General features: G+C 36.7%; 1 protein-coding gene across 2 annotated transcripts in view; it reads right to left on the reverse strand.

The window, feature by feature from the left end:
* Positions 1 to 13,865, reverse strand: part of DROSHA (drosha ribonuclease III) — a 70,481-nt gene that overhangs the window by 42,171 nt on the left and 14,445 nt on the right. For both annotated transcript variants that reach the window (XM_066186590.1, XM_066186578.1), the window contains exons 8-13: positions 12,223 to 12,309; positions 12,028 to 12,114; positions 9,077 to 9,148; positions 7,397 to 7,478; positions 6,091 to 6,165; positions 2,609 to 2,778 (exon numbers count right to left, since the gene is read on the reverse strand). In XM_066186590.1, the coding sequence (XP_066042687.1) occupies positions 2,609 to 2,778; positions 6,091 to 6,165; positions 7,397 to 7,478; positions 9,077 to 9,148; positions 12,028 to 12,114; positions 12,223 to 12,309 (573 nt within the window). The remainder of the gene's footprint in view (positions 1 to 2,608; positions 2,779 to 6,090; positions 6,166 to 7,396; positions 7,479 to 9,076; positions 9,149 to 12,027; positions 12,115 to 12,222; positions 12,310 to 13,865) is intronic.

Here is a 13,865-nt window from a genome sequence, read left to right on the forward strand (position 1 = left end):
TCCCTCAGTGACAGTTATATGAGGAGTGTAGCTGGGTTATGCTTTTTTATTTCATCATGAACACCAGCCTCCTATCCCATGCCCTTTCTGAAGGTTAAATGAACAAACAGCAACATACAGAAACATCGAGCGTAAACTGCATGCCAGCAGACAGGATGCAAGCAAATTAGATGTTACTCTTCCACAGCTTTATCCCGGTGCTCTTTTAAAAGTGCTCTGATAGACAGTCCAATAATCACAACTTTGCCTTTAAAGTCACATCAAAACCAAAGAAATTCTAACAAAACAGAGGCCTGTTTATTTTTTTGTTTCCTACTCCTAATTTTATCAACCAAGGCTCTGCTGACATTAGAACACAATATGAAATAGCATGCAGATGTTGTACAGAAGTATGTTAATATATACATACATCTATATGTAGTAGTGAGAAAGACATCAAAATTTTAGTAAGAGTGAAATATGAAAGATGACTAAAATTTGTGAATTTCTAAATCTATTCCAACACAAAGTTTCATTGAACAAATGAAACACCATGACTAAGTGAAATAATTTAAAACAGTGCTGAACTATTGTTAGTTGTTTAAGTGGGATTTATATCCTATTGAAGTTTTTTCCCCTCTCCATATTGCATATATATACACCTCACACTGAAAAAAACTAAAATAAAACACGCACATAAAACCTAGATTTGATCACAAGAGGAATTATTTCTGAAGAGATGCTGTGCAACAAAACAAAATGTAGTGTTTTTACTTTGTTGCATCAAGTGGAAGTAATTGAATTGAAGAGCTGTCATTTTCTAAAACATTTTCCTATTGTCTCTCCAACAGAACTGTTTTATCTTCCAATGTTGTAAAATGCATAGGTTATGGTTTCATACTCTGTTTTTCACTTACATTCATAATCAGTACAAAATGCTGCAATGTACAGGAAAAATCCACAAAGTAAGAAGAATGTCATTGCAATCTTGAGAGAAGCAGCACGTTCTAATGATGCCATTATAACATGACATTTCAAAGCGCTACAGGTTTCTTTTATGCTTACATATTTTGATGTCCACACGTCTTTAAAAGCACTGCTTTGTAGAATGCAAAGTTTGCCAGCAAAAAATCACACAAGATCTCAGAATTAACACTACATCTCATAAATGACACTGCTTTGTACACACAGACATTTAGAGCTCCGTGACACAAGGAAGGAATATATATGCATTCCTTCAAGCTACACAAAACAGCGAGTTTTCAGCCAGCTGAAATCAGCTTATCTTCAGCAAAATAACTGAAGTTATGTCGGTGTATAGCACTCAGATGATGGCAACTTGTGGACCAGCATGTACCTTGTATCACAGAAAACACAGGCAAGTTAAGGCTGTTTGGGTTTTCTAACAATTTCTATTATGGGATTCTGGTTTAGCAATCATTATAGCAGCTGAGGTAGAATTTTCCACAGTGAGAGTTCACATGTATTTTTGTATTTCATCTTCCCAGAAACAGCCTAATTTTCTTGTTGTTTCGGAAGTTTTACTTCACTCAGAGTGAAATGGAGGGGAAAATTATCTGACCCAAGTTATTATTAGCTTATTAAGTAGTTTACTAATGTTATGCTGCCATACTTAAAAAAATATGAATTGGAAAAATATATTTAGTGTGTCACTGTGGCAGCAGTTTAGGGACAGGTTTTACATTTGAAAAACTAAATTTCTTCTTAGGCATGGTACCAAGTTACACTTTTTCTTCAGAAACTAGGAATTTGAGCTATGAGCAAAGGAGGAAAATGAAGTCAGAAAAAGAAAGGTATTACTACTGAGAAAGCTGCATGTCAGTCTCAAATATGAGGTCCAAAATATGCCTCTACTACTAAGATACCCTTTTGCAATACTGACCAAACTATACAAATACAGCCCTGCAATTTTTAGAGGACATTTATCTATTCTTGTGACCCACATTCCTTAAAAGGGAAAGTCAGAATAATGGGCTGAATTCACAAACACACCAGAGTTGAACGGAGCTGTGTTCAGAGAACATGTGCTTTAAAATACCAATTGTTCCAAAAATAATAAGGCCACAGGGGTTTCAAACTAGGCACTGAAAATTAATACACGCATTAATTAATGTACACAAAATCCCTCAGTGTGAATGAGAACAACACAGAAACAATGTGGAAAAAACTACACAGGCAGAAAACAACTTTTCCATAGTCAAGGCAGTGTTAGGACAGACACATTAAACAGAGCTGTCAACAGGGGGTCAAAAGACGAAGAGCAAAGTAAATAGCAAATAGTTACTATTTCTCTGGTGCTGTGTCTGAGAAAAGAGAATGAGATCATGCACATAAAAGACTGTCTGAGAAAATAAGAAAGTTTTACATAAAATATAGCTGTTCCTTTTAACATGCACATTGAAACAGTGCCGATCTGAAAATGCACCCTTCAGTACAGCAGCAGAGAGGACAATTCAGGGTTGGAACCAGTCAATAAACTGTTCCTATTGCAATCTGCAACTACCACTGGTCATCTTTTTTTTTAGCCTGTAACAAAGTCCCTGAAAGAAGACACGTACATGTCACTGGATTGTTCAAAAAACAACAAAAAAAAATTTATTTGTTCTACCATGCCAGGGCTGGTAACAATCATCCCTTTGCATTCTTCTGCATATTTCTGCCATTCCAGTTCTTCCCACTGAAGCATGTTGGCAATCTCCTCTTCAGGCACCAGAGCTTTACTGCATCGTAACAAGTAGAGAAGAATCTGATGCATTGAGAGTACTTCTTTTCCTCCATCTTAAAACCATAAATAAAAAAAAAAAAAAAAAAAAAAAAATCAGAGATTCACTCCTAAAGCATGAGCGTAAGAGAAAATATGCAGAACACAAACCATTTGTATGAGCACAGTAAAATGCAAAATGCTTAAGTGATTGACAAATATGAAGGCAAATGTTTTACTGATGAATACTGCACAAGCATAAACACTTTGCTAAACTAAAGTAGTAACAGTAATGGAGGCAAGAGTAACTGTTCCATCGTACTGTAAACTTGACGTTTCTAACTTGCCTGAATAAACTTCAAAATGAGTAAGTAGAACAACCAGTCATGTTGTCCAGTTTTATCTTCCTTTTCACAATTTTATCATTCTTTTGACAACAGCAGTTAAAAAGCCTTTAGGTGTTATGTGACTTTTTTTAAGAACACTCAAAATTTTACAGGATACTTCTGGATGAATGCAGTAAACTATCCCTGCACTTTAAATTCATCTGTAGTGCTTACATGCTGTAACTGCAGTAATGAAGACTAAAGAGCCTCATGCTGTCTTCTGTCACTAAATGAATCAAGGGCATGTGAAAATTACTAAATACCTCTGAGACCCCAGGAAAAACGCACCAAAAAGGCTGCTTGTAACAAAAGGAGACACTATAATCTGACTGGCTTCAGGTAGCCAGTTACAGATGTGAATATGCAAACAGGAAAGGCGAGTCCTGACAGATCACCACTCAGTGATCACTCAGATTGCTGACTATCCAAATTCATTATGTCTGCTCATGTAAGTTAAACGTCACTGCATGTTCCCACAATGCTTTAATTCTGACATACATCTCTCTAACTCTCTCCTTTAATAACAGTGTTAATTAGCAGGTATGGAAGAATCTTCAAGTTTCAGCCCCACAGAACACAAACACTGATTTCCCTCCCTCAGGGAGCAGAAACAATCTGGCTGCCACTGAGTCTATCACTACACCCACAAAAGAGAAATGGTGACAAACTAGAAGTAAAACCTTAGAGCAATATGGGGGATGACACCACAGCACAAGGAGTGTGATCCCAGGCAGAGTGAAAAAGCCTTGCAGAGCAGCTGCAAAACAGCAGCACTGTGTAAAATGATATCCCCTACAAGATGTCTGAGGAACCAAGCCCTTCTCTTACTTCTGCTGGGATTACAGCTCTACTGCACAGAAATTATGACAGGTAATGGTGTAACTTGGCCTCTCAGAGGAACTAACTCACTCACACTCCAAGAGAGAATCCTAAGTGGGGAAAATAACCCCAAACCTCACTAGAAATAGAAAATACTTTAAAATAGCTACAGGGACAGATTTTTAAATGTGCAAAGTTTTCCTTCAAATCAGAGGGGGACTCCACTTACAAGACTGCTCTTTGCCAACAACTGGATAATACTCTTACACAAGAGGTAGCCCACACCCACCAATCACTAAAATAAAAGTGTACCCTCACCCACTGAAGATTATGTACAGGCTGCTGTAGAAGGCTGCGCTAAATTAAAGTCAGAGACCCTTTCTAAATCAGAATATGCAGTACTGGGGACCTCAAATGTGTTTTTCTAGTCATTTACTCTCTGAATATAGTTATCATCATAAAAACCTATGAAAATGAATACAATACAGCAACTGTTCTGCATGCTATGCGTCTCAGTAAACCTGATATGACTAGCTCAGAGCTACCTCAAGGCCTGTCTCTAAGTAAATCCACACAGAAAACCTGATAACCCAAACCTCATTACTTGTAGACAATGTTAGGAAAGTAAGAAAAGTAGAAGGGGTGGGAAATCAGGAATTCATTCCTATCTTTAGAAAGACAGCTGAGGGATGTGTGGAGATCTGATGCACCAGCATCTTCTTTGATTAGTTATAAGAAGTGTTCTGCAAACATACCTGAAGGAAATAGATTTCCACTCTCTGAAAATCAAAAATCTTCAAGGATACTTCAAAAAATAATCAATAAAAAATTAAAGCTTGATTAAAAAAAAAAACCTGTCAAAAAGATGCTAAAAGGCAACTATATATGCAGCAATATCAGGAAAAAGACATTTTTAAAAAGAGTTAGAAGGCTGGGGACCTTAAAGAAGAAGCAGCACACAGGAATCCATATTATAGAGACCTATCTCTCCCTATCAGTAAACAACCCAACAGCACAGAAAGAGCTGACTTCTAAACTAATTAAAAAAAAAATTCAGAATATCAAAACCCTGAACAGGAAAGCACCCTCAAGCTACACAAACTAGGCAGGACAAACTTGTTCTCATTTTGTGATGAGGTCAAGTTAATCAGCCACATGTGGCTTGATGGCTTATTTTGTAAATTGCCTCAGTAAAACCAAATCAATGTTTGCTAGCAAGTCTCAGAGCTCTGCTTCTGCTGGAACAGTGCTGTGTATCCAGGAAGGAGCAACAATTAAAAATACAGTCATCTAGTCATCAGTACTCTCCACAGTAACAAGCCAAAACTCATTTTGCTCCAGCTATAATTAATATCCCAAACAAGTTTCAAAGCCCAGACCAGAAAGCACCTCCAGGTCACAGCCCCCTTGATGAAGGTTGCTCCATGTTGCATCTGCACCCTAAATTCCACAGCTGAAACACATCCTTCTGTCCACACAACCCTCCTGGAGCAATCACTGGCAGGATCTCAGCAGGACACATTTTCAATGGAGCCATGACATTAACATCAATTGAAAGTCTGTCCTGGTGTCTTAGGATGTGTTAAATGCCTACGTAAGCTGCCCACTCAAAATGAGCACAATGCTCCACATGGAATCTTGTCCTTGGCTGACAGGCCAGGGTTGAACTGCATTGGAATGATGGCTATTGTCTTTCACTATTTGCTACAAGGTCTAAGCTTGCATTAGGATAAAGAAACAATCAGGAAAACACGTGCTCAGGGCTGCCAACCATGCTGACCCTTGCACATCAAGAATTGTGATCTAACCCCATGGTACCCTGAAGAGCAGGGGGTCGTGAAATGCACAAGATTAAATAACAGCACTCCTCAAATGCCACAGCTCCATCACAGAGCACACCAAGGAGGACCCAGCACTGCCTAAAATGACTACAGACACAAAAGCTGGAAGCAAGACTTGGCCTGCCCATCTTAATTCCAGTTCTGAATAAATCATCCACGCAGCCAGCAAGCACTAAAGACTCCAGGCAGAAGTACCATATCTCTGCACTGACTGAACTATTTGACTTGCAATAAGGGTTTTTTTTGTGGAGGGTTTTTTCTGGGGGATAGGGTTGTTTTCTGTTTTGTTTTGTAAAGTTTTTTTAGATCTAATTTGTATAAAGCTTTATAATACAAACATTACCTGGAAGAAATCTCACAAACCGTGGCATGAAGTGGTATCTGGGACAGGAAACAGAATCATTTTCAAGTGAAGGACCTTAAATACAAAAAAAAATTACAGAAAATTTGTGAACAGTAACATATTTGCAAAAGAAGAAAAGAGGCAACTTTGCTGCAGATGAAACCAATGAATGGTGATTACATTTGATAGGGCTGGAGTTTCAATCCAAAAAGTAATAAAAAAAAGGAACACAGAGACAACTTGCAGTGAAAGCTTTCACACTGACAATTCAAAAGAAATCTAAAATAATTTAAAAATAAGAAGAATCTAACAAAAAACCCAGCACTTTTAAATAAAACAGTAACATAAAAAGATTGGTTTATATAATCAATTAATTATTACACTTAAGCCTTACAGGTACAAGTACTAGTTTATCTCCAGTTAGTGGGGTGGTTTTTGTTCACCATAACAAAGATAACGTGGAAATTTCCACAGTACTGTTCTGTGGGGTTTTTTTTGTTTGTTTGTTTGTTTTTGTTTTTTTGTGGGTTTTTGTGTTTTTTTTATTTTTTTTAAATTTAGCTATTCATCATATCAAGCTTTGCAAGAAAATAAAAATTAAATCTGTAAGTACCTGGTGTTACAAAAAGAAAGAGCAATCAGAAGAAGTGACGGGAGAGACAACACTGATATTAGAATATATTTAGTATCAAACCACAGGCTACAAAAAATGTATTAAATCTGTGTGCTCGTGTTTAACTGCATTAAGTGCAGAGTGCAATTCCACAGACAAAAGTCAAGACACCCCACAGATACTGAAATGTAATTCCTCTGATGCACTCACTTCTCTTTTAGACCATGAGAAGCATTCTCCTTTGTTGCAGTCTTCACAGAAACAAATATTTTCATCTTGTCAAAAGACAAAAACACTCAGCTCTAATGATAACTTTAACTCTCCACAGTTGTCTGTATGACAGTGCTTTCTGAGTTGACTGCAGAGAAATATTGTATGAGCAACTTGTTGTTAGCTTGTAAAAGGAGAGAAGAGTTTACCTGACACCTTGGCTTTCAAAAGGCCATGCACATCATACTCCATCATATTAAACACAGTAATATTTATTGTTTGATTAAAAATAAAAGTTCTGGATTAAGGCAGAAATTTAGTTTATTTGTGGGAATACAATGCCAAATTTGTGCATTTTCATCGCTACAGCTCACACTATTGAACTCTAATTTCATTTGCTTGAAGAATAGATGAAGTTTGTCCCTCTCACAGAAAACAGCAGTTGCACAGCTACTTCGAGGACCCTCTCAAAGAGAACATTACCTTTAAGATTCCAGTCATACAACTCCAAAATATCTTTGAATAGATATGAAGAGAACAGTTCAAGGCCTCTCACACAAAAATTCTGGGGAAACAAAAAAAAAAACCAAAAAACAAAACAAAAACAAACAAAAAACAACAAACAAAAAAAACCCAGACAAAATTACAAATCTATAATACTGCAATACAAATAATGCCATTCATCTATAGTTAAATAAAACACAACGGAAAAAACCAGTGTCTTCATATCTGCCAACCACTAGATGCTGTGTTATGGAAACAGTATTGGTATATTTGTGATCATCTACTCTAACACAGCACAGTGGTATCCTCAGAAAGCATTGTCAAGAAAGAACAGTATTGAATCCTCTTCACTAATGTCCAAATCCACAGTATAGGCAAAAATTATGAATTTGCAATAATCTGCCAAGCACTAAAACCCCTTCCACCTGAGCAAGCTAAGCATATAACACATTTCTGAGAAATATCCTTTTCATAGTTCACTTTTTCCCACATGCTCATAATAAATGTTTATAAATCACCATCTGTGGTATCACTATCACTTCCACAGTAAGTATGACTACAACACAAATTGAGGATTATGACCTAAATAGCCAACAGAAGAAGAAAAAAGATGAAATGGGAAAAAAAAAAAAAAAAAAGATTATTTTCATCAAGTAAGGAAGTGGCTCCTTCAGCAAACGAACATATAAGCTTTCCTGAACAAACAAAATCAGGCCAGATTGATATAAATCGTGCATGCATGATTTCACCCATAAATTCTACTCAACACTACAATCTCTTTCAAAAATCATTAGAAAAGGTGGTCTGCAAATAATGCTGTAACCATTTACCCAGAAGCCCCCCCAGATGGTGACTTCCCTATTTTGCTTGGTAGCAATTTCTTGTTCCAGTTCAAGATTTGCCGACAACATAGTACATTCACTACCAAGAAATTAATTGTTTTGTTCACATTATTCTTTCTGAGGCATTTCAAGGTGGTAGCTTATATTTAGATGCTGCTGAGCAACAAAAAAAAATGAGATAACTAGAAAGAAAAATGTAAATATATATGGCTAAATTAAATACTGATCCCATCTTTGTAGTTAATATGCAGGGGTGTTTCTGTCTCCATACACACCGTTCCACTGCAGCAATTTACTTTGCAAACTGGCTCCACCAGGCATTAATTAGTAATAAAAAACCCCACCACAAACAGATTATGAACTCAATGTGCTTTGTTTGTATCCACAGGAAATTTGTTTTGGCAACAGCTTATATTAAGTACCGATAAGCAATCTCCAGAGCTTCAAACTTCTGATTAAGTTTCAGCTCTGCCACTGATGTATGTGGCCCTGGCAAAGGAATAGCTCCATATGCCTTATTTTTGTCAGATGTAAAAGAAGGTCAATACCTAATTCAACTTGCAGATATTGCATATAATTTAAAATGAAAGGAACCTACGGATATAAGCACTTCTTACTGTTTGATTTTAATACATGATAGCCTAGGTAGATGGATTTATGCTAGTACCTGTAAATGCAAGTTCTGTTTGAGCCCCTTGTTCAGAACAGAGCCGGTCTCTCAGAGACTTCACAAGGTTGGATACTGAAGAGTTTAATCCATTAAACATACCAACAACTCATAACCCACTCTGACTTTTAGAATAATTATCCATCTTACCTCAGGCATCATTTCCTCAATGAAATGAATTGTATAGTCAATGTTAAACCTGATTACTTTGCATAGAGGAATCTGGAAGGAAAAGAGAGATTCAGCATTAAAAACTATACACATCAAATGTATAGTTAATACAATTTTGTATGCAAAGGTATTACTGTCTGCTGAAAAGGGCACTTACTTAAACAAGCTGCTCTGGGGAATCATGCAAAGACAAGAACACAAGCATCTGTAAAGGGGCTATCAGTTCCAGCCTTCACCTCAGTAACAAAACACAGTGCTGACAGCAGGGATGGTGAAGGAAGTTAAATAATGCCACCTACTGGAGATTAAATTTTCTTTAGGAGAAAAAGCACACCTGTAAACTTCAGTCAACCTGTACCTTCTCTCACTTCGATATTTGCAAGTGAATTTGTTTGTTACACAACATGTCAGATTGATAAGAGTGATCTGAGAGCAAGGTGTTCTTAGCACACTGCCAGCTGTTGTCAGCTATACTGTCTTAAAATGCCGTTTTAAATCAAAGCTACATAATGTTATAACTTAGGGATAAATTACAGTTTTATACTAATTTCATGCAATAAATATTATCAATTTCATCTGACTAGCTATCAAGACAAACGTTTAATTCCTTTCTTTTACCTTTTTACAGTCCATAATAGGCTGAAGGTATTTCATTTTTTATGGGATTTTCAGAGAAAAAAAGCTAAATTTCCTCTAAGACTACAAAAATGCCTAATTTTCCTTTACACATCTACAGCTCTACCAAATTTTACTACTCAGTGCCCTCAAAAGTATGAAAGAATGTTAGAACAATTCCATGATCTTTGAAGTGAAGCAACCCAAGATTATTTTACATTTAGAAGCACACAAATAAATATCTGAACAGCGCTGGGGTTGCAATGCAATCAATGTACATAGCAGAGGTACAATATTCTGATTGCACCTTCTTACAGCCCACTGTCAAAACATTTGACTATTCTGACTACAAAAATCTATTGATATCTGCATGATAAATTAGAAAGCTGCCCCAAACAACCAAACAAAACTGCACTTCTTAAAATTTGATACAGTATTAAATGTGAATATAAAACCCTCCCAAAACCTTGGAAGCTAAATATACTGTTTAGAATCTGAGCAGATGAAAACCTGTCATACTTAAATCAGTGAGGCTTTTAAAAAAGCACAGGGATTGTTTACTTACTTCCTAACACATAATTTAAACTGGAAGTTGAATACTTTAGAGAAGTGACCACAACTAAGACCTCCATGAACTGGAGTTCCATGTACACAAGCAAATACACACTAAAGGAGCACTTGGTTGGCACTGTAAAATTGGTTTGGCATTTATAATATGGAAATAATTTTTCTGTGACTGTACTAACCATTTTCCCTAATACTTGAGCTGCTAAGTTATTACTCAGTAATAACAGTAGTAACCCTAACTATGCAGACTTAAGACTTCATACTACAGAAATTTGCTTAATGCAAAGATGTTGGTGTTCAGATCTCTACTTTTACTACCTTTTGCAACCTTCATTTTATCAAATATGTTCCGAAGTGTCCCTCAAAAAGCAGGTTTTATGTTGTATGCCAAAAAAATCATCTCATGACATCAAGAGATTCCTTCCAAAGGGCTTTATACCTGTTATTAACAGGAACTGGCACCACCAGTGTGGCTTTGTATTTAACTCTATAAAAAAGTATCATTCCCCTATCTGGAAGTGAATGTAAACATGCACTTTACAGCAGGCTTAATAGCTTCACTAGCTAATCATATCAAAGAAGAGTTGTTGTCTATATATTGTTGTCTGTATATTTCCATAATTCTCTGCCTTTCTGTCACACAGTAGACACAAAAATTGTAAAGATAAGGGGATCTCTATTATTTAATGTGAGTAAAACAAAACTGCTCCTTTTTGCTCATTTGCAAAGTGAAAACGTAAAGCCTTGAGATGAATTTGCCTTGAACTTCGAGGCTGAGTTAATGTCATTGGGAAGCAGTGCTTCCAGTGACCCTTCCCCTGACCGCCAGAAGTAGTGTTGTATACATTATGTAAGCAAACTGTCAGGGTCAAAGTAATTTCTTCTCAGTGCATCTCAGTTCCAGTATCCTTACATCCCAGTCCTGTGTTACATCCCAGCCCTGTGTTCAAAACCATTCTTACACTGAATTGTGGCATTGGTGATGTAGCTAGTAATGGGTATAAAAACCATACAAACTAACACACACTGAACTTTTTGAGAAAACTTTGAAATAACCAGGATAACAAAAAAATCTTCAAGTGTACAGAAATTAAGAAACTGCATATTTTCCATTCACATTTGGCTAACTCAGCTTGTATTGGAAAAGCAAGGCAGTCAGGTACCAACCATGTCCTTTTCTTGTTACAATTGCTTTCAAAAGACAAAATTGAACATCTGTACATACCGACAGCTTTTACTAAAAACCCTAACTTGCCAGATCCTGAAGAAGCTGAACAGCTGTTAGAAAGTATTGGATACATCCAGGTAAGTTTTAAGAGAGAGAAAACCCTTTCGAGTGGATCTCTGAAAAAATTCATTTGTCACTTAAAGGGAAAACCTTTTCTTGTGGTTATTGCTAGTTTTTTTAAACTTTGTCAACTTAATAAACCCACTCAGTCAATTTAAATCCAATTAGCAGTCTTAACAAGTTGTTCCATGGTTTAATTAACTTCCAAACTGCGAAACACATAAAAACGTTACTTCACTGCACATCAGAGCTTCAGTCACAGCTCAAAGACCACAATCAGTCAAGACCAAACCTGAGATTCATTAGCACAAATACCTTTTCCCTGTCCCTAGTGCTGGTAAGATGTTTGTAGCATACATGTACTGCTGTTTAAGAGAAGTTTTGCTTCAGTGCAGAATGAACATCTTCTAAAGAAATCCTCTGTATGAAACCTAAAGTATGCAGCAATGGCCATACTTACATTTGTTAGTGGGGCATGGGCAAACATGGAGAACCCTTCAAAGATATATTCATGGTCATCATACTCAATAACAGTAGGTCTGTCTGTCTTAAAAAAGCAAACAAAACCACCACGGAGTAAGCAAAGATGCAATACGACTTTTGTCACCTCAAACAAAATCAGAGTCCTAGGTGGAATTATTCAGAAAGTACTTACTAAGAAATTTGTGGGGGGTGACACAGTAATTCGGTAGTGGTATAGTCTTCCAGCATTGTTGGTCATGGGGCGACATGGTTTAATGGGCTTAAAAGAAAGAGATGAGTAGAATTATGTGTAGAGTCAAGGCAAATTTAGATTAAAAGAGAGAACAAAGCATTTCTAATAGCCATGAAATATGCATTAGGAAAAATTAAATAAAAGCAGGTAGTCATAATTAAGCATTCTGGGAAGGAGGAAAGTGTGGCCTTATCGCCATTCTCACTTTAAGAAATATTTTTAAAGCTATTCAAAAGCAAGAAAAGGTGATGTTTTTTTTTTTCATTTTCCATTTAACTCTCCATCTCTCTTACACAAAACAGTTAGCTGTTCACGTTCCAGACTGATTTCCTCTCCTATATAACTTTGTTTCATGGAAACACATTTTAAAAGCTTACAAAGAGGAGCCTGGACATCACATGAGGAGATCTCAAGGTACATTATCAAGATAGACAGGTATCAGCTCATTTGCTTGGGGGATATCTGAGGCTTGAAGAGAAGGGATTATTAGTCTATCACCACAGAGGTAGCTCTGGTAACCCCATGCTACCTCCCAGGCTGTAATACTTGACTTTGAGGTCCAAAGGCAGTCAGACGCCTGTGATTTCATGTTTCCTTCCAGCCTGTTATGAAGCATTCCTGTGTAAAAACCTGAACTCCTCAATAGTCGGACAAAATCAGTTTTTCATATGCACTACATACAACTTGCTGTTTGGAATACACTGGGAAAAAGAATAAAACCACTGCAGGGTGCAGTGTACTATTCTGACCTGTAGAACAAAAGCTGGTCTGTGGCAATGGCAAGACAGCTACACCACCACAGTGCTCTGACCACTTTGCAAAACATATGCAGTAAGGAAGGTGATTTCATTGGCTCTTCCACCCCAACATAGGCTTCTCACAACTGCAACAAGGTAGCGGCAAATAAGCTAATTGAAAACCAGGCAGTTTCACCCACAGGACACTGTGAAAAGTATTATATCCATGGAGATTTTGTGAAACCTGGGATTCCCAGATGGCATTGTTCCAGGGAGCAGCTGCCTTCATGCAGCAACTTTTATATATAGTAGTTTTCTCATCCTAAATTTTCTCCCTTTTCTGCAAGAAGAATCCTAGATGCAACATGGGGAGGAATAGATTCTGAACTGGAGAAATTTATAGTAAGCTTTAGACCAAAGCCAATTTTCTGAACTCAATTCACAGAAACATTTGTAACTCCTTAGCTACAGAGAAATAAGTGATTTTTTCAGTAAATATATGTAAGAAGGCAAACTGAAAAATAAAATTTTTCAAGAAAAAGTATGAAAATAAATTGTAAAGACTACGTGCTAAGGCAAGAATGTCTCCTGACAAGCCTTCTGCTTCTTTCAGCAGCAAAATTACTATTTAATTTTTTTTAAAGCAAACACTTTACAGAGTGGGTCCTCATAACATATTCATCCACTTGAAGACAGAAGATCTTTGATCACAAGTTTTTTTTCTATTAACACAATCATGTTTCAGGAACTTAAAAAAAAAAAAAAAAAAAAAAAAACAAATCTAAAACTAAGCAAACACAGGCAAAAGTTTTCTATGGTTTTCAGATGGATTTCATTACCAGTATT

Source organism: Chamaea fasciata, unplaced genomic scaffold (assembly GCF_029207755.1).
Source record: "Chamaea fasciata isolate MVZ Bird 193981 ecotype frontalis unplaced genomic scaffold, bChaFas1.0.hap1 SCAF_1, whole genome shotgun sequence".
Classification (NCBI taxonomy): Eukaryota; Metazoa; Chordata; class Aves; order Passeriformes; family Sylviidae; genus Chamaea; species Chamaea fasciata.